At 47.1% G+C, this 19,051-nt stretch overlaps 1 protein-coding gene and 2 long non-coding RNA genes across 9 annotated transcripts; 2 read left to right on the top strand and 1 right to left on the bottom strand.

Annotated features, from left to right (window-relative positions):
- Positions 1–132: 132 nt before the first annotated feature.
- Positions 133–7,232, top strand: oma1 (OMA1 zinc metallopeptidase). 2 transcript variants are annotated; one of them, XM_029145857.3, is made up of 8 exons: positions 133–909; positions 1,646–1,874; positions 1,969–2,142; positions 2,317–2,424; positions 3,189–3,317; positions 3,437–3,511; positions 3,863–4,012; positions 5,651–7,232. In XM_029145857.3, the coding sequence occupies exons 1-8, from the start codon at positions 542–544 to the stop codon at positions 5,801–5,803; spliced, it is 1,386 nt and encodes a 461-aa protein (XP_029001690.1). In that variant the 5' UTR covers positions 133–541; the 3' UTR covers positions 5,804–7,232. The 2 variants fall into 2 exon arrangements, with proteins under 2 accessions (XP_029001690.1, XP_029001691.1); XM_029145858.3 differs by having other exon boundaries at positions 640–772.
- Positions 2,157–11,499, bottom strand: LOC114853028 (uncharacterized). 6 transcript variants are annotated; one of them, XR_003785488.3, is made up of 6 exons: positions 10,985–11,499; positions 9,141–9,278; positions 4,082–4,159; positions 3,715–3,757; positions 3,164–3,343; positions 2,157–3,023 (listed from the first exon to the last, which is right to left on the bottom strand). It is a non-coding gene; the product is annotated as an uncharacterized LOC114853028 (long non-coding RNA). The 6 variants fall into 6 exon arrangements; XR_003785487.2 differs by lacking the exon at positions 2,157–3,023 and having other exon boundaries at positions 3,206–3,343; positions 4,082–4,250; XR_008694376.1 differs by lacking the exons at positions 2,157–3,023; positions 4,082–4,159 and having other exon boundaries at positions 3,206–3,343.
- A 1,033-nt stretch (positions 11,500–12,532) lies between these two features.
- LOC129603949 (uncharacterized) lies at positions 12,533–14,997 on the top strand. Its single transcript, XR_008694377.1, has 2 exons — positions 12,533–12,800; positions 12,928–14,997. It is a non-coding gene; the product is annotated as an uncharacterized LOC129603949 (long non-coding RNA).
- Positions 14,998–19,051: the final 4,054 nt, after the last annotated feature.

Consider the following 19,051-nt stretch of genomic DNA (forward strand, 5'->3'; position numbering starts at 1 on the left):
TAAAGTTTTATATATATATATATATATATATATATATATATATATATATATATATATATATATATATATATATATATATATATATATTTTTTTTTTTCTCCTCTCTACACAAAGATGAGTCCTTTACACAATAAGGTGGTAAAACTATTTTTAATTGTTGTCTATGTGTATAAAGTTAATTCTACTAAAGTATACACGGCTACTTTCAGGCGGAACGTTTCCGTCGGACTTGTTTCCGGGGGAGTCTTTTAAACAGCAGTTTCATTCGGGTTGCTGCTGTTTTATGTTGCTTTAACGTGTTAAACTCGGCGCGTTACTGAGTTGGTAGCATTTCTGAGTGAGTCTGCTGAACTGTGGTAATCAAACTCACTTTTAGTTAGCGGTGACACTGGCAGCTGAGCTATGTCCTGTGCGTAGTCCATGAAACAAATGAGAAGGTAGCCCGGAACTTCGGTTTTAAAGCATGAGGACGTCGCCTCTGTCCGATAGCATACAGCAATAGTTAGCTAAGAAAGATATCCTTCATTTCTCAGCCAGGACAATGGTTCTAATCTGTTTTAACTTGTTAAGGAGTCGCTTATGTCTCCACTCTCTACATCTGACGCGAAGCGTCCTGGTCCGTCAACCAGCTGAACTTCTGAAAAACACCTCCTCGTCCTCGTCCTGTCAGATCAGCTGTCGCGCAGCCACGACCTCTGTCCACTTCAGAGCCACCGCTGCAGCGCCTGTGTGCTTCTCTGGCAGCGTCAGATCGGCGTGTTTCCTGATCCACGTAGGTCCCCACTCCACGGCCGTGACTCGGTGCGGACGCCGCATCCACACTTCCGCCGCTGCGAGGGCCCTGCCCGCTCCTCTGGTGTGGGCTCTGCTCAAACCTCTGCAGAAGCTCGTGGCTATAGTGGTGGGCAGGTAGGAGCCCGGAGCGGAGCGCTCACTGCAACGTGTACATGGAAAAACAGACCTATAATTAGCAATGCCTTCAATTAATTAAGCACTGTCTCATCTAATTATACCTAATCTGTGTTGTGCTTATGAAATAACGGACACGTGTGCAATTGTGTTTATCAACAGTTGTATTAATTATGTTGTTTTAAATTAAAACAATTCAAAATTGTGTAAGTTGTTACCATGTTTCTGTTAATTAAGTGGTAAATATTTATCATGCTGGTTTGATTACGCCATAGGAGTAGTAACACAACCCATCAGTGAGCATTCATTAATTCGTTTAGAGTCATTCTGGGACAGAGAAGGGAATTTCAGACTCCTTTCTCTCAAGCACTCAAGAGTTATGTTTCAGGGACACTAGTCTGCCTTAGTAGTTCAACTATTTCCTCTGGGCAAACAAATAATGAGCATTACAGTGTTGTGAACATGTTTTATGCATGTTGTGATGCTGTTTTCTTTCTAGGCCTATTTTGGAACAGAGGGTGCTGATTGTAGTGGGTCTTCTCTGTTTCTAATTGGACCTTTTGTTCCAGATCTTTTCTCTTTCCCTTTCTACTATTTTTAAAAATGTACATTTTCCACACATCAAAGGAGCTTCCAGTGATTTCCCTTCATTCTGTAGCACTTCAGGGCAGTTTTTAATATGTATGTACTGTGTGTGCTGCATAAACAGACATCACAGGCTTATGCTTTCGTGCAGGAGTATAAGGAAGTGGTGGGCAGCTCTACCAGACAACCGCCGGCAGCTCATGCGTGAATGGGCCTGGCAGCTACGCTGGCGCCTGGCAGCAGGGACAGGTGTTGCTATGGTGATTATAGCTCTCCTCCTCCTGACTCACCTTGATGAATCCCCAGTGACGGGACGGACTCGCCTCCTGGTGTTCAGCAGGGATAACTACATGGAGCTGGCAGCTCTGACTTCAGAGGCGGTGAGAGAAGATAGTGAGAGTATACCTCTGTCAGTCAGCAAAGAAAACAGTGATGACATTTCGTGACCATTCAGTGAATTTGTCTTGGTTTCAGTACATGGAAGAGTTTGCAGAGCTGCTGGTTCCAGTCACAGACCCTCGTCACAAGACAGTTGAGTTAATTGTGCACCGCCTGGCAAAATGCAACAAGGACATCCCTGAGGTGTCTGATATGACCTGGACCATCCATGTGGTGCAAAGGCCCGACATCAACGCCTTTGTCCTACCGGTCAGTAAAGAAATACCGATGAAGACTGGTTTGTGTATTTACATATTTTTATTATATTTATTTACATATTAATTTATCTCTCCACAGTAGGACACATTGTGTCAAATTAATTGCCAGAGGATTTTATTTCAGCTGAAATGTGGCTCAGAATTGGATGTGTTTTCCTCCCCGTAGAATGGGAAAGTCTTTGTGTTTACGGGGATGCTGGATGCCGTGGCAGATATTCACCAGCTCACTGTCATCCTGGGACACGAAATGGCTCATGCTATACTGGCCCATTCTGTGAGTACATAGCTCACTGCAGGAGGATCGTGACTGTGGTGTCAGTGTTTAATGTGGAGAGTAATGAAACCGGTTTAACTTGCTGAAGATTAATAGATTTACAGTAAGCTCAGTTCTGAGAGGCAAACGTACCTCTACTGTAGGTCTCTCCCACACAAGGTTGTAAAAATATCCATGTAGACCTCATGTAGACATCTGCATTGTACGCAGAGAGACCTGACTATTCATCATCAGTCCTCTGCTCTGTCTCAGAAGTATCGTATTGGCTAAGGTGGCATCGGTTGCACTGTTGTTGCATCAGCCAGCGATAAAGTCTCACTGACAGTTACCTCCAAAAGCGATCCAGTCCTGTCTGTCCTGTCGACCTAGGGCACTGTCATGCTTTATTAATTCTCCACAGATGGCTGTGTTCACTCCAGCTACAAAAACCCATTCTTCTTGTTCTAAAATGTGTCTAATGAAGTTATTTCAAGATTTTAAACGTCCTCGGAGGAAATGCTTGAAGGAAACTTTAATTAGATGAAGGGAATGAGCATTGATGGGGCTCAGTCTTGTCCAGTAGGTGTACATCATTGGATTGGCTGTTGAAACCTTTAAACCTGTTACGAAGTAAATAGATGGTAACAATTAATATGTTTAAGCTGCTTCGCTCACGTCTCGTAATGTATCTCTGTCCCAAATCTTTTCTAAACCTTCCCTTTCCTCCCTCTGCCTCTTTGTCCTTCTGGTCATCCCGCACCTCTCTGCCTCTCCTCCCTCCCCAGGCAGAACAAGCCAGTCTGTCTCATGTTGTAGACCTGCTGTCCCTTATTGTGCTGACAGCCATCTGGGCCGTGTGTCCTCGGGACAGCCTGGCGGTGCTGGGACAGTGGCTGCAGAAACAGCTGAGTGAGGTCAGACATGTCCCAGAACGCCGCACCTGTGGGAATGTTGAACAGCAAGGCATAAAATTTCCATATGTTCTTGTAATGTTATTATAAAACTAGATGTGTGATCTTTCTGTGTCCTGTAGTTGATGTTTAGTCGACCCTACAGTAGGAGGCTGGAGGCTGAAGCAGACCAGGTTGGACTGCAGTTGGCTGCTAAGGTGCAGTATAAGCCTCTAATGTGTTAAATCAGGAGCTCTGCTTTTAAACGTCACCTTTAGTCTGTTTATTGTGAGGATTTACTGCTAACACACATTTGTAATATCTTGTGGCTTTGGTCTCATTTGTTTTCTTTTTTTAAAATAGTTTTGTTTCTTTGTCTTTTTGTATTGTTTTGATCAGTAGTAGTATGAGCTTTACTTACAAGACTCAAGTCTTGTAATCTCCCTTCTGGGCACCAGGGGTCACTGTTGACAAACCAAACTGAACTCAGGCCTAGGTCAGGGAGGATTTTCACCTCAGGTTTAGACAGAAGGTTCTAATTCCATGGGGTGTGTTTGCCTCCACCCTAGGCCTGTGCAGATGTGCGAGCGGCCCCCGTGTTCTGGCAGCAAATGGAACTCGCAGACAATCTGAATGGAAAGGCCACTTTACCTGAGTGGTTGTCCACACATCCGTCACACAAGAACAGATTCACTCAGCTGGACCGCCTCATACCACAGGTATGGAGACACACTGTCCTGATCTCGTACTCATTCCAAATAACGGCATGGATTAACGGAGGCTCTCACCTGCAGCTGCGATTCATCTGTTTTGCGCAAAGTAAAAGACTCCTTGATCCCTGTGTGAGGAGAGCGCTCCACACCTGCCTGTTGTTCAGGAGAACGAGAAACAGCTTTAGGAGCCGGTGCAAGGAGTCCTAATAGAACTAATGAAGCGTCTGGAGAGATGTATATCCACCTGCAGACATGGGGAGAGGAGAGCAGAGAGGAAGGAGAGACTAGGGAAGGAAAAGACGCAGGGTTTTAGGAAGACAGGAAAACCACTTTGCCACACAGGGGCCTGGATATCTGCTTAACTAAAACTTTTGGAGGCTTTTTGAGGAGTTGAGGACAAGGAGGAAAACAGCCCCAGAACTCAATAACACACACACACACACACACACACACACACACACACACACACACACACACACACACACACACACACACACACTACGCTGAGACAATCAATGGTGTCTTAGGGCTAAAAAGGAAATCAACAAGCAGTTAAGGCAGCAACTATTATGGAAAGCGTCAGCATCTGCAATGATTACGTCTCATGTGTTCGTGTTGGAGGCAGGAAGATTAACGGCGTTAACGCAGCGAAGAATTTAACCTTGAGCTTGAGTTGGGCCTTTGTTTCACCGTCAGATGCTCCGAGCACAAAAAGACGAACAGATGAGTGAACCACGAGTTGTCCATCAGGTGCCTGTGTTGTTGTTGAGTGTTGCTTGTGCATCGTATCCCATCCCTATGTGGTAGATTGACCTCTAGCAGGCCAAGCTGTAGCCACCGGCAGCCAGGTAATGAATACTGTTGTTGGGGGGGGGTCTGTCTGCATTCTGAGTGTGTGCTCTTAGAAAACTCTCCGGCTCCGGGATCTTTAAGACTCTGCTCGCCCCAAAGTGTTCGATCCGACGTGAGCCAGTTAACAGCTGAGCTCGACGGGGCGAGAGCGATGCATAATGCGATGTCTTTAACCCCGCGAGGGGGTGACAACATCAAGCTACTTAACCCTACTCTTGCGAGGGCACTCCGCCTCCGCGAGTGCGCTCATCATCCTTAAGCAAAGCGCATTAAGTCCGGCGGCAGCGCGAGTGGAAGAGCGCGATGAGTGGGAAGCTGAGTGCATGTATGCGGTGTGAGTCTTGTAGGTGATACTAAGTGAGAGATTAATGAGTCGCGTGTGGGTGTGTGGGACAGACTGGGAGAACTGCTTATGGTTACTTCCTACAAGTTGGTTGTCCCACTAGTATACATTGATTGAGCTACAGCATCTGTTGGTCACCTGTTCCAGTGATAGAAGTTTTTTTTACTGTATTTCCGTGTATTCCTGTCTTCCCACGTCTCTCGCTGCTGAGAGATCTGGCACGGCTGCAGACTGCGCTGCCCTATTTAGCTTCTCTGAGTCTGTTTATCTCTGTATGTGTATCACTTCACGGCTGTGTTATATTGAAAAATATAATCTCATCATTGCTCAGAAAACCTGCTCAGAAACAACAAATGGCCTTGTTCACTTGACTAATGAACACATTAATCATAGCTGATCAAATCTACCTTTGCATGTGTAGTTAATGATTTTTGCTCCTGTCTGTCCAGGCTCTGGATTTGAGGGAAAGCTGCCTCTGTCCCGCTCTTCCTGCCGCCGACCCTCGCGTGGTCTTCACCAAGAGCGTTCGCGTGCTGCTGGAACAACACAAAGGAAGGCCAGAGGGGGCAAACGCTTCCCAGTTGCCCCACAGCCTGGCCTGACCCACGGCTCTGCCTCCCTGCTTCCCGCCGCCCCCCAACACGGCCGAACAGAGCAAAGGTTCAGTCCCAGTAACAGCATTAGAGACGGATGTGCTCACGCTGAGGGCCACGGACCCCGACACTGAGTACAGATACACAGCTGCCACACAAACCTCACAAACCTCAAAACACCAGTGTGTTGGTAAAACGAAGACATGAAACTATTTATATGAGTCCTACATATGGTACTGATGACATTTATCATGAACATACACTGGTTTTGTTTCTTTCCACGGCTCTAGTGGCACCTAATGGTGGTGGTGTGAAACTTAGAAATTAGTGGGAAAATCCTCCTCCTGCACTGAGCGGGCTGAACTTCAGGGAACGTTATCCACTGCCTGGTGACTACAAATATGCCACGTTAATTAGATGACCTCAAACAAGGAAACGCTGTATTAATTAGTAAAGCTCCCATACATTCATTGCAAGATTAATATGTGCATTATTCATCAACACACGGCAACGAGCGAGAATAAGCACTTTATATGTGCATGTTGAAGGCTGCGTCCATGGCAGGCAGAGGACATCTGCATTCTCATTACAGCGTCCACACTCACACACCACACACACTTTTTCTAGTCTGAGGACTTAATGGTGTAAATTTATGCGGGGTTGTTTTTGTGCGTTTTTGTTTCTTTAGTCTCCTGCAAAGGAATGTCAGTATCCGCCATCAAGCTTTAAAGGAATCTTTCATGGGATTTGGTAAAATCTCATTTAACAAGACAAGTTGAGTAAGAAAATACTCTTGTTTACGGTACTGCCTGCGGGAGGAGGTGCCGCGCTCTGGGTTTATATCTTGGTAATCTTTTGCGTGTGTGTGTGTGTGTACTTGCATTGAAGTGAGAACCAAAAAACGTATTTTCCTACCAAAGTGAGGGCATTTTGGCCAGTTCCCCCAACTTGAAGGCCTGTTTGAGAGTTAAAATGTGATTTTAGGGCTGAGGTTAGAATTGAGTTTTGATTCAGATTAGAGCAAAGGTTAGATGTCTTCCTTTATTTGTGATGGTTAGGGTGAGAGGCTAGGGAGGGCATTATGTCAATGGAGGTCTTCAATTCTAAGTAAGTACAAGGACGTGTGTGTGTGTGTGTGTGTGTGTGTGTGTGTGTGTGTGTGTGTGTGTGTGTGTGTGTGTGTGTGTGTGTGTGTGTGTGTGTGTGTGTGTGTGTGTGTGTGTGTGTGTGTGTGTGTGTGTGTGTGTGTGTGCGCGCGCGCGCGCGCGCGCACCCTGCAGCAGAACAGGACACTTGGTTATACTGTGATGTGATGGACCCCACTGTGTTTTCATTTGGGAGGAATTATTTTACCTGTGTCATGAAGAAGAAGAAACGCACATGGTGGAAGCTGTTGTTTTTACTGCACAAGGGCATTAAATTGTGTGTCTGTATTAGAGTAAGTGGCCTCTGACTTGTTTTGTCCAAAACTGTGCAAGCAAAGAGCAGAGGGAGTCATTTTTACACATTAGTGTCAGAGCAGCAGGCGACAAGCAAAAAGATAAATAACCTCGGGAATGGAAAAAAAAAATATGGATAAAATATGTGCATTTATCAACAGAGTGATGGGTCTGCGTTGTAGAACACCATCACATGCCTCCTGTTGTCACGCCGACCAATTAGACAGCGGCTCAGAAGTGAGAACAGATGAAAGACACTTCTTTTCGAGTGTTCACGTGTGTTTTCGTGTGAAGTAGCAAAAGTAATAGCAGCTAGTTAGCGATGCTCCCGGGAGGAGCCGCCGCTGGCCTCCTGCAGCTGATCAGGCAGCTGCAAACTTTGGAGGCTCACAGACACAGAGACTGCTCCGAGCCCAGTTGTAAACGAGGCAAACCAGAACCCCTGCAGCCGCCTCGTCCTTGCTCGTCGATCAATCGTGTGATATCTCTGTGTATCGGCAAGAGCGTGAGATGAGAAAACTCAAGTAAGTCTTTAGGTTTTCTTTTTTTTTTTTTTGTGAATGCCGGAGCATCTGCACGCGGCTCCCTCACCGCTCACTGAGAATTTGGAACATGAGCAGGCACCAGATGACACACTCACGCCCAGAGGTAATTGTAATGAGGGTGATACAATACGTACACACTGCGCTGAGTAATTGTAGCCTAGTGCTGGAGTCTAAACAATGCTGCGACAGAGGGCTTAATCAAGGAAAACAAAGAGACAGCAGTCAGATGGATTGAAAGGACAGAAATAGAAAAGCGACAGTGGAACCACGGGGACTGATGGGGGGAGAAAAGGTTTTGTTTCAAGTGAGTGAGAAAGAGAACATCCTTTCGCTGTGATTTACATTTAAATCAAACATTTGATTTTAATATATTTAAGCTCAGATGCTGAATGGAGGAGTGTGTGGTTCCTGTGTTCACATTCGTAGCCTTGGGCAGGAGCGGGTCTGTTCCGAGAAGAAGAGTTAGAAATCCGATGTCTATTTTATGTCTGTAAATTCACCTCCAGTCTCCGATTCTTCGTCTGTTTGTGTATTATTCCACCCACTGGAGACACCGCGCCGCTTCTGGGACCTCCGACAAACTGCTCGCAGGTATTTCAAGGCACTGACAGGTGGAGGAAGGAGCAGCGGAGGCAGAGCGGCGCCGTAGACGGCGAAGGCGCGACGCAGCAAAAACACTCCCTCAGAGAGTCGGGGCAGTGAGGGAGCAGCGCAACACATCTGCTGTGTAGGTGGCAGAATGATGTCCCAGAATGCAGTCTGCCTGACCTCTGACCTTCCTGTGGAGAGCGCAGGCAGCAGCTGGCTGCAGTGTGTGAAGGGAGCGTGGTGATGGATGTGTGTGTCTGTGTGTGTGTGTGGCTGCGCTAAAAGTTGCGGTGTCCTTCCGCTGTGCATTAATTATACATGTGGCATGTGGGTGTCTGATTGAAATGAATATTTTACTGGTTTTAATCACTGCCATTGCCAGAGTGATGGAGCATCTGGCTGCGTTACCTGGGTAATTAAAGATGCTGTCTCACACGCAGACACGCGAGTCTCCAGGGTTGTGTGTGTGCAGCATGAGACCCAGGGACTCCAGAGGTTTGTTAATAAGTCCGAAATAGATTTGGGCTCTTTTAAAGCAACGCGGAAAGAAAGGCCGCCGTCTTTCCTCTGGCGTTGGTCTGATGGGGACGTTTTAGGAGGCCATGGGACGTGGGGAAGTGTCTTTCAGGCCATGCTCCACGGGCGCCGAGCACAGAAACATCCTCAGATATTTTTTAAATAGATGCCTGTGTTTGCTGTAGTTAAGCCTGACAGCATGTTGTTAGCGTGTCAACACTGTGTTCGATGAAAAATATAAACCATTCGCGCTCTTACCGCCTTGAAGTGAAGCAAGAATTATAGGCTTCGTCTGTCTCTCTGGATAAAACACTCTCTGTTTGCTGTCTAGAGGCACATTTGTATTTCACTCCTCAATTTGTCACTCGCTGAGACGATTTCCTCCGCTGCACATACCTGCAATGGAGAATTTTATTTTTAGCAAATGGGGCAAAACGGCGGTGCTCAGCTCTGTGGCGCGAAATAAGGCTGAGAACACAAACTCTGCTAATGTCGGAGCTAATGTCTGCATTAGTCATACGCTACATACTGAACAGGTCATAACTCACTCAGTAAAGCTTCACATCTAATGCAGAGAGTTAATAAATGAACACAACCCTGGATGAGACTTCCTCTTCTAAAACCTGCAGCTCATTTCCCTCAAACGGCTCCTCAGAGGTTTTAAGGGACCTCAGTATGTTCTGATTGGCCCTGCATGAGGTCATCAGTGTCATCTGGGGATTGGTTTTCAACACACACCACAGCAGGTCTTCCTCTAATGGCTCCTCGCGTCCTCTCCTGTCTGTCCTATCGCCTTGATCTGTGCTCCAGCACGTGTGTGTTCATGGTTGAACTGGTAGAGGTTTTCTCAAAGTCTGGTTGCTCTGATGCTATTAGAGATTAGGATGTTAACACAGTCCCTCATCTGACTGCATCGATCCCAGGCCTCGCTGTGGAATCACATTAATACTAACAGCGTCAGGTACAAGCTTTGTAGCTGCCTTCACCCTCCTCGCTCGCTTTACAGCTGCCTCTCTGTCAGAGTTGATTTAAATTTGAATAACCAGCGTTTCATCCCACTCTTTCAACAAGGACGGGGTGTGCGGTCTAATGAAGGGAACAGAGGGAAGGGGAGATTGCAGGAGCGGAGGATGCTCCGATGGAATGAGTGGAAATCAGTCTTCCTCAGCTGCTTTGACATCACTATACGTTTATGTTTGAGGGCGCGCGTCAGGTTACAGCTCGGGCTTAAAAAGATTTTTTATGGAATTATGAGGAAAAAAGGACAAATGAAGCAGACATTAGATTAAAAACACGTCATCGGATTGTTGTGTGAACAAAATGAACAATTCCAACATTGTATTGTTTCATCTCTGTGCACCAGGACAATGGTGTTTATTTATTAACCTAAAACAAATAAAAAATGCATTTATGTCAAAACACACACACAAAGCCGCTTGGCCGCCTAGGCCAGATCATGATTTTGCGCCCTCTAATCATCTGTTCATAGATTTCATGCCTGATTCCCTTCCTGACTCTGAGGGGATTGAACCCACAACCTGGGCAGCGTCCGCTCAATAACATTAGCTAAGTATTTAAACAAGCAAACAACAAAATATCTTGTCATCAAGTACTGAAATCTTAGCGACATAGCTAACGTTAGCCAGCAGCCTCGGCTAGCAAGACGTCTAAGGTACTGTAGCTAGCGCTACATAGCAACAGCAAGTGTGTGTTTGTAGTCTAAACTTTAACGTCACACATACTTTCTAAATGCAGATTAGTTTTGAAATTCCAGAGGAAAACGAATGATACCGCAGTGTCTGAACATTATATTATTTGAGCTAATGAAGTATATAAAATATAAAGTATAGACTCCATAAAACAATTTAAAGTTAGAAACGCACTTTGGTTTAATCTTACAGTTAATCCAGGCTGAACATGTAGTTTATAGAATCACGCTCCTCCTGGTGGCGGTTGCTGTCAGAAAGGAGGCTCAATGTACACGATGCCTAACTGTGTGTGTGCGTTTGGGAATGTGTGTGTGTGTGTGTGTGTGTGTGTGTGTGTGTGTGTGTGTGTGTGTGTGTGTGTGTGTGTGTGTGTGTGCGCTTACAGATACTTACCAGGGTTTTTACGCGGGATTAAGCCTGGAATAAATTAGAATAATTCCACCTTAAACCCTCCGTTTGTTTGCGTTAAGTGCGATGCTATAACTCCAGCTGGAAGCGCAGGAGAACCAGCGTAACATCAGAGGAACCCTTAAAGCAGCCGGGCACGGATGCCAACGTGTCACTGGTCCGGGTTCAGCCGAGGCCTGTGGGCTGAACACGGCGAAACATTAACTTTGATATGTTAGTCAGTGAAATAACCCGGCGCCTTTTGAAGGAAGCACCTCCTCGCGCGCGTGCGAGCTGTATCTTTCAAACATGCGCGCGGACGTGCTGAACCGGCGTCTCGTCTTATTTGTGTTGCCCATCTTCCCGTTTCACTTCATGCAGTCATGCTCTCACAAAGCGCTATCTGCACGCGCGTCCGTCCATCCATCCATCCTCGCCGAGCTCAAGGAGCGCTGTCTGTTGCCTGTCTCGTTGCCATGGTTTCCATTATGCTTCCTGCCTGCTCCGGTTTGAAGGACAAAGTGCGGATGATGGTTGGCATTTAGAGAGAGAGAGAGAGAGAGAGAGAGAGACCCCGTGAATCAAACGGATGTTTACGTGCTTCAGGCTTCGCCGTCTTCATTATTACCCACTCTTGGATCTGCATCTAGTTCCAGGGAGGTTTATAGGAGGTCTCAGAGTCAGAGTCAGCTGTTGGGCGCGAGCAGGCCTTATCTCTCAGCTGATCAATAACCAGGTGGTGTCCGACTCCCTGCGCTCCCTGCAGGATCGGCTGCGCTCACAGCGCGCGGGACCGCGTCGGTCCAAACAGACCGGCGTCGTGCGCTGCCGCGCTCGTGTCTGTGTGAAGTCTTCTGCCTGTCGGAAATGAGGCTAAAACTGCAGCCTTTATTTAGCTGACCCGGTTGGAGAGCTGTGTGAAGACAGCGGGAAGGAAAAAGAGCTTAAGCTCCATGCTCCTCCGCCTCACGCGTCGCCCCCTCCGCGCCCGCTCCTATTGTATGGATCTCAGGGCCCTCCTTAACTTTAATAAGAGCCTTTAATAAGTCTCCTGATCGTGGCTTGGTCAGTCAGGGCTCCTATTTCAACACAGATCTCATCTCATCTGAGAATAGCTCCCTCTTTTCTTCTCCTCGCTGTATTTCTGCACATTATTGGTTTTGTTTGTAGTATTTATTAAAGTACTGGGGGATGAAGCAGAGAAGATCACCACGTGCAGCACCGATGTTCTTGAAGGAACGTCCTGCACCGTGTTTGTGTTGGGAGGGAGCCACAGTGTAAACAGTGGATGAAGTCGGCGTGAGGCTGCTCTGACATTCAGCCTGTTAATTGTCCACACAGCCGGTGACATGTCTGGCCTGCTGTGGCTGTGTGAGTCACCCGTCACACACACACACACACACACACACACACACACACACACACACACACACACACACACACACACACACACACACACACACACACACACACACACACACGCGCTCTTTGAATTGCTAAAGTGTCTCCTAGAACGTGTTATCCACGCTCGGCGCCCTCGTCGGCGCTCGGCGTGGAGACGTCTTCGTGTCACGCTCCAGCTTCAGTCTCTTTGGCCTACTTAGGCGCAATGTAAGTAGCACACTGAGCTGCTTTTCCTTTTCCCCGTGGGCTCAGGCTGAATAATTGAGTGGCGCCGAGGCAGGGTAATAAGCGACGCGGCCGCTGTAATAACCTGCCGGACGGCGCAGGAGAGCAGTAATAGATGGACGTGGACCGGACGCGTGCTGTGAAGGGAACCAGACGCCACCGTGAGCACGAAACAGCGTGAAACAGAACAAAGGTAATGGAACATCTGCTTTTGTTGTTGAAGGGCATTTACATCAGGGTGTGATGCACAGCCCATAAGACAACACTGTGTTTGAACCCATCGTTCTTGTGACTGACTTGACTCAATCTCTCCCCTGCAGTGCTGGACCAGCATCACCTGGACCCCATCAGTTCTTAACCCACAGTCCTGAACCCTGAACCCTGGCCCGTCTCATCGCTCTCATGGAGGCCTGACCGATGGCAGCTTGTTGACTCCACTGCTGGTTCACAGTCAAACGAGGAGCAAAGCCACACCTTGTACCTTTCACAGACGCAAACGACGCCTCCTGGTTTCTGAGACACGAGAAATCAGATGGGGACCGGAAAAGCCGTTCATCAAAGAGCTGGAGTTGACAACTGTGGATCACGCAGTGCGACCTGCAGGTGCGTGTTCCTCTTGTGTTGCCTTTGTTTGAATGAACGCCAGTGGTTCATGCACTCATTTTTGTGAGGATGCTGCGACGAGAATCGCTTTACTGGTGTTACTTGCATCAGTCTGCTGCATGCAGCCATATCCTCTTCACCACCTATATCACTGCCCCCCTCCCCCTTCATCCTCTTCCTCCTCCATCATTCTGTCCATCTCTCCATTAAGCGTTTTTGACATTTATCCACCCGTTGTGTTGACAACCGACAAAAGAGTGTCGCCCAGGATGTTGCTTGACTTTGGTGGCTCCAGTAACAGCATCACCCCGTTATGCAGCTGACCAACTTCTGATCTCTCTCACACACTGTCTGTGTGATGGATGTGCCTCCTCGGACAGAGCTGCTGCGCGTTGCATCTTAACCTCTGCCTCACCTTCAGGAAATCAACTCTGTCAAGGAGAGAATTCCTGGTCATGAAATACTCTGCAGTATGTAAAAACTCATGAAGACGCCAAGAGTCTTTCCCCGTTTCCCCCTTACACAAACACACACACGCGCACACACACACACACACACACACACACACACACACACACACACACACACACACACACACACACACACACACACACACACACACACACACACACACACGGTCCTACTGGCTGAATAAAGACCTTTTTGGTGGAGGCTGTCCTTTGTGCTCTGGGCTCATTAATGCTCTGAGAGTGTCCCTGTTACTGAGGACTAAGCCCTCGGCTCTTATCAACAACACCAGGCCTGGTCCACACACACACACACACACACACACACACACACACACACACACACACACACACACACACACACACACACACACACACACACACACACACACAATGGATTATGAAGAGTGTGAATGAGGCACCAACATCAGCTCCAATATCCCTTACAGGACAATGATAGACACCCCCTTTCGCATCCCACTGCCACAGTCATGGATATTATGTGTGTGTGTATGTGTGTGTGTGTGTGTGTGTGTGTGTGTGTGTGTGTGTGTGTGTGTGTATGTGTGTGTGTGTGTGTGTGTGTGTGTGTGTGTGTGTGTGTGTGTGTGTGTGTGTGTGTGTGTGTGTGTGTGTGTGTGTGTGTGTGTGTGTGTGTGTGTGTGTGTGTGGTGGGTATTGGTAAGAAGTGAGATCGACTGTGTTCCAAATGATCCGCTTGGATTTGTCCATCGGTCTCTGTGTTGCTGTCATCAATATGTCTTTTTTTGTGTGTATGAGAACGTGTCGGTGTGTTTTGATGGGCGTGTCATGTTACTACTGGATGAGGCCTAATGTCTGGATCGGCCGAGTGCACAATCCACATGTTGTGAGTCAATTACCCACATGTCCGATGGAGGCAGTGTGTGGTCGGGAGCGTTTGATGCTGTTGTTACAAAGTATACAATCTCTTCTGGATGACATTATATTGTTTGAAGCTGAATTCAGTGGGATTAACTTGATGTCAGTGTATAATAATGTAACAATAATAAGTAGTTTTAGGTGCAAACAACTTTAGGATTCACCTCATCTTAGTTGAAGATTATTGCTTTATCTCCAGAGAGAGCAAACCACACTCACTAACACACACTCACAGTTGCCCGTACTTGAATGTTTTAATGTTAACTTGAAGGCCTTGGCATTTCAGAACTTATAAGTCGCAAATTTTGTATATCAGCTTTTGTATATTGTTTGTTTATGATTACAAGAATTGCCTCTTACTGTACTTCTCATTCATTTCATTCCAGAAATTGCATTATTAAAAAGTCAGTTTTCCAGGAATGTCGTGAAGTGGCCTTATTTTCAATTTATGCATCTAACAAATGTTATTATGAGCTTTGAGTGGATTTCATTGGCCCCGGGGGTCATGACAACTGTTCTGCCTATTAAAGACCTTTAAGTGAAAATATGTAAATGAATGAAATAGTTGTAGCTCTAACAACAAAAGCGATTTTCTGTTACATCTCGGCTCTCTCAGTTCTCCGTTTCAGCCCGAGGCTGTTTTGGTAGATGTGGGGGACTCTTCTCACATCAATCCCTCTTTCCCCCACGTCCAGTGCTCCCGTTCTCCTCCTACTAAGAGCAGCAGACGTTGACTTATTGACGCTGACTGTGCTGCATAAAAACTATTTTTATTTAATTCGAAGCTTTTCATTCTCGGCTCTCTGTGCAGAAGAACAAGTGGACCGGATTTCCTCTGGTGGGTTCAGATCTAATCACGTTGAAAGGCAGCCAGTGTAGCCTGCAGCACTCGATAATTGGTTGACCTCAGAAACACTCCAACTATTTCTCAGGATTTGATATTTTACGGTTGATGCTACAATGCAGATGGTTGTGACTAACGACGGTTCTCCCGTCTTTACTGTCTAATTCATGAGATTGTCCTCTCAGATTGCCTACCATTACAGTACCATGGCTGATGAAAGGCTGCAGCTGGGACCTGCATGCATGGTGAGACTGAAAGGTGGGAAGGCTCCTGTCAGTAGTGTAATACCTGTGCAGGGGCCTTAAACGCTAGTTTGTCAGCCGTTGGGCTTTTGAATGCCTGCTGCCTCAGCGTGCACGCTGCTGTTCGACCGGCTTCGGCGTGTCTGGCGCATGCGTGCGCTCCTTTTCTCTGCTGAGGGAGTTTAGGAGCATCTCTTTAATTTGGCCTATAATTGAATTTGGCCCATGGGTACGACACGCTCTTCTGAGAGATGGCGGCAGATGAATGGGGGGTGAGGAGAAGTGGCAGGGGGGAGGGAGAAGGGGACAAGAGGAGGGGATGTGGGGGAGACAGGAGGCGGCATATGGACAGATATTAGAGCGTACAGGGGGGAGGGAGATGTGGGAGGACGCGGCGTTGCATCCTCAGTCATCTGTGAGGCCTCATAAGTACAGGGTGCATGGGCGAGTGGCTGGCAGTCAAGTCAATATGACATATGAATATTGCAGGAGCCATTCTCTCCCCTCCCGCCCTGCTCAATTATTAATGTCTGGTTCAGAGTCGGCGCAACTTTTACTTGAGGCTTTCCTTTCCACTCCAAACAAGTGGGACGCACAAAGCGATGGACGGATCCACAGCGCGACTTGGTCCGGTGGACGCGGAGAAGCATCGTCTGGTCGTAGTTTGTGCTGTTCTCCTGGACAGTAGTTATGTGATATGGATCTAAAGTAGTCAGTAGTCATGTCCCCTCTGCCACCTGTAAGCAGCACTGATCGACTGTTATCCTCCTAGTAGTTTTGTTTGTTAAAAGGAGTGTTTCTGGTTCTTTTTGTTGGGATTAAAAGAGTTTTTGCGTTACGTTGCGGGTCTCCTTGGGTCGTGTGCCGTTCTGTGGCAGCAACGGCACCTTTCACATATGAAGGTGTTTGTAGTTTAAAAATACAGTATCAAGATACCTAAATGTGTCTTGGTGTGTGTTCACACACGTGTTAAAATAAAACCCCTTTGAAGGGTGTGGAAGAAAGGGCTCACGGCCTTTGTGAAGATCACAGCTGTAGTTGTGTAAGGTTGCTCAGGGCACATCAGGTTCAAACGTAATTGTATCTGTAAGCGCGCACACACACACACACACACACACACACACACACACACACACACACACACACACACCAAACTTTTTCTATAGTCGTTTCGCAAGCGTTTCTTGTCTGACTGTGTTTCAGAGCTGTAGCTTCCAAAAATAAGTGAAACACATCAGAATGTTTATATTCTAGCCTCTTTCCTCTGAGAACCATATGAATTCTTGTCTCTAAATAAACTAGCTGTCAGATTTCTTGTTTACTGTGTGTTTAACTAATTACTGTGCAAAGGAAAAAATACTTCCTGCATATTTGTCAATTCATATTCATGGCTGTAACTGTAGAGCTGCAGAGGAACAACCCAATACTTAAATATCACATTTTATATAAAACAAGTTTTAACTGTTAATTGTCTCCACCTCCAAGGGAAAAGTGAAATAAGCCAGTCTTGAGGTCACATTAAATATGTCAGATGTGCATGAAATAAAAGTTTTGATTAGATCACGCCGTCTAAAACGATACAAGGGTGCTGCTTGTCCCTGAGTGACTTCATCACTGGGCAAACCGTTACCATGACAGCAGCAAGGTTGCTGACAGAGAGCGGGCGGAGGGAGGAGCGGGGCGCGAACGCGTCGTGTTTATGCTGTTGTGTGAAGGCCGGTGGGTGGACCGGTTCCGTGTCATTGACAGAGTCTGCAGCAGACCCGCCTCCAGCAGCGCATCCAGGTCCTCTGTGCTGTTCACACAACCCATGTTAACTTTCACACACTCGCCCGCGTTTTGAATGCCGACCCTGTTGGGCCGACAGTTAGCGGGAGCAGCGCCTCTCTGGCAGCAGCATCCGTTTGCTCAGAGCATCCGTTGTGTGTTTGCGCCGCCTGTGTAGGTTTTGTTAAACTCCCGTTGCACTCGGTGACTCATCAGTTAAACACAAGTTGCGGAATGGATTCGAGAAAGGCAGTAATAAGCTGCAGCATATTGCGGCGTCTGCTGGAGGAGTGAGGGAAATTTAGTCGATTCGGGCTCAGAGCCGAGCTGGTGAAAGAGCTTGGACTTGTATCGTCATTTAAATCGTACATGTTGTGGTGCAGGTACAGCACCAGCATCAAGAACCGCAACCAGCCCTGCAGTTAACAGCACCAGGAGTCAAGCTGCTCTGTTCTGCCCTAAAGTCGGTTTCCAAATTCCAAAGTAAATGCTTGTTTTTATTGTTGTAAAAAACTTTATTTAAAAACTTTGTTTTTTCTTAATTAGCAGTGACACGATTAGCATTGGGACATATGCGAATAAAGTCGGAGGAGATAAATACATCAGATCATCCTAAAGAACATGCGCTCATAGGCTAATTACTTCTTTGGCTGAAAAGGAGCAGCCCTAAAGTCTATGAATAGCTGAGTTTACCTGCACCTGTGAGCATGTGAATGTTTGCATTGTGTGAGAATATGAGTCAGTGTACACTGGTGTGCGCTCACACTGTGGAAGAAATCCCTCTGCGCGTGCAGCAGTGTCCCTGCTGCTGCGGTGATTGACGAGGAGCCGTGTGTGTGTGTGTGTGTGTGTGTGTGTGTGTGTGTGTGTGCGCAGAAGGCAGAAGGAACAGACCTCAACTCATCTGACTGATCTGTAAATATTCCTCTTTCTGCTGCCTCAGCAAGTCTCTGCTAGAGCGCAACACATGGATCACACTGGCAGAGGACGGGGCAGGGAGAGAGAGGGGGGGCGAGAGAGAGAGCAGGAGAGAGAGAGAGAGAGGGGAAGAGCTGAAGTAAAAAGCGAGGATGGATGAATGAGATGGGAGGTAGGGAGGAACTGTGGGAGCTGGGGGGGGGGGGGGGGGGGGCGTTGGAGGCTGCAGAGCTGGAACACTGGGTCCTCGGGCACCGCTGGACCACAGCCAGAACCACATCACAGCAGAATGTAGAGGATACAGTCCCTCATCTCCCCTGTTCTGTGGCTCCGGGCCTTTTGTCCCCTTTGTCTGTGTCCTCTTCTCTTAATCTACAGCAACGTCTCGATGAGAATAATAGATGAACCGAGAGGTGCAATGCTTTAAAAAAGGACTGAAGGCAAAGCGGGAACACGAGAATCCAAAAAGGGTCAAACAAACACTGGCTTCCCACAGGCCTTTGATTGTTTGTCATCTCAGAAATACACAATAGTCCAATGTAGTGAGAGAGAGCCAGAAAGTAATTATAAGAGAGATGATGAGATGTCTGCTTCTAATGACTGACGATGGTGAGAAGTGAAGCTGGGCTCTGGGCTGCAGATGAAATGGACATATTGATATTGAAGGCGAGTCCTGCTGCTCAGTGTTACTGGGTAATTTTCT

Source organism: Betta splendens, chromosome 4, assembly GCF_900634795.4.
Source record: "Betta splendens chromosome 4, fBetSpl5.4, whole genome shotgun sequence".
NCBI lineage: Eukaryota > Metazoa > Chordata > Actinopteri > Anabantiformes > Osphronemidae > Betta > Betta splendens.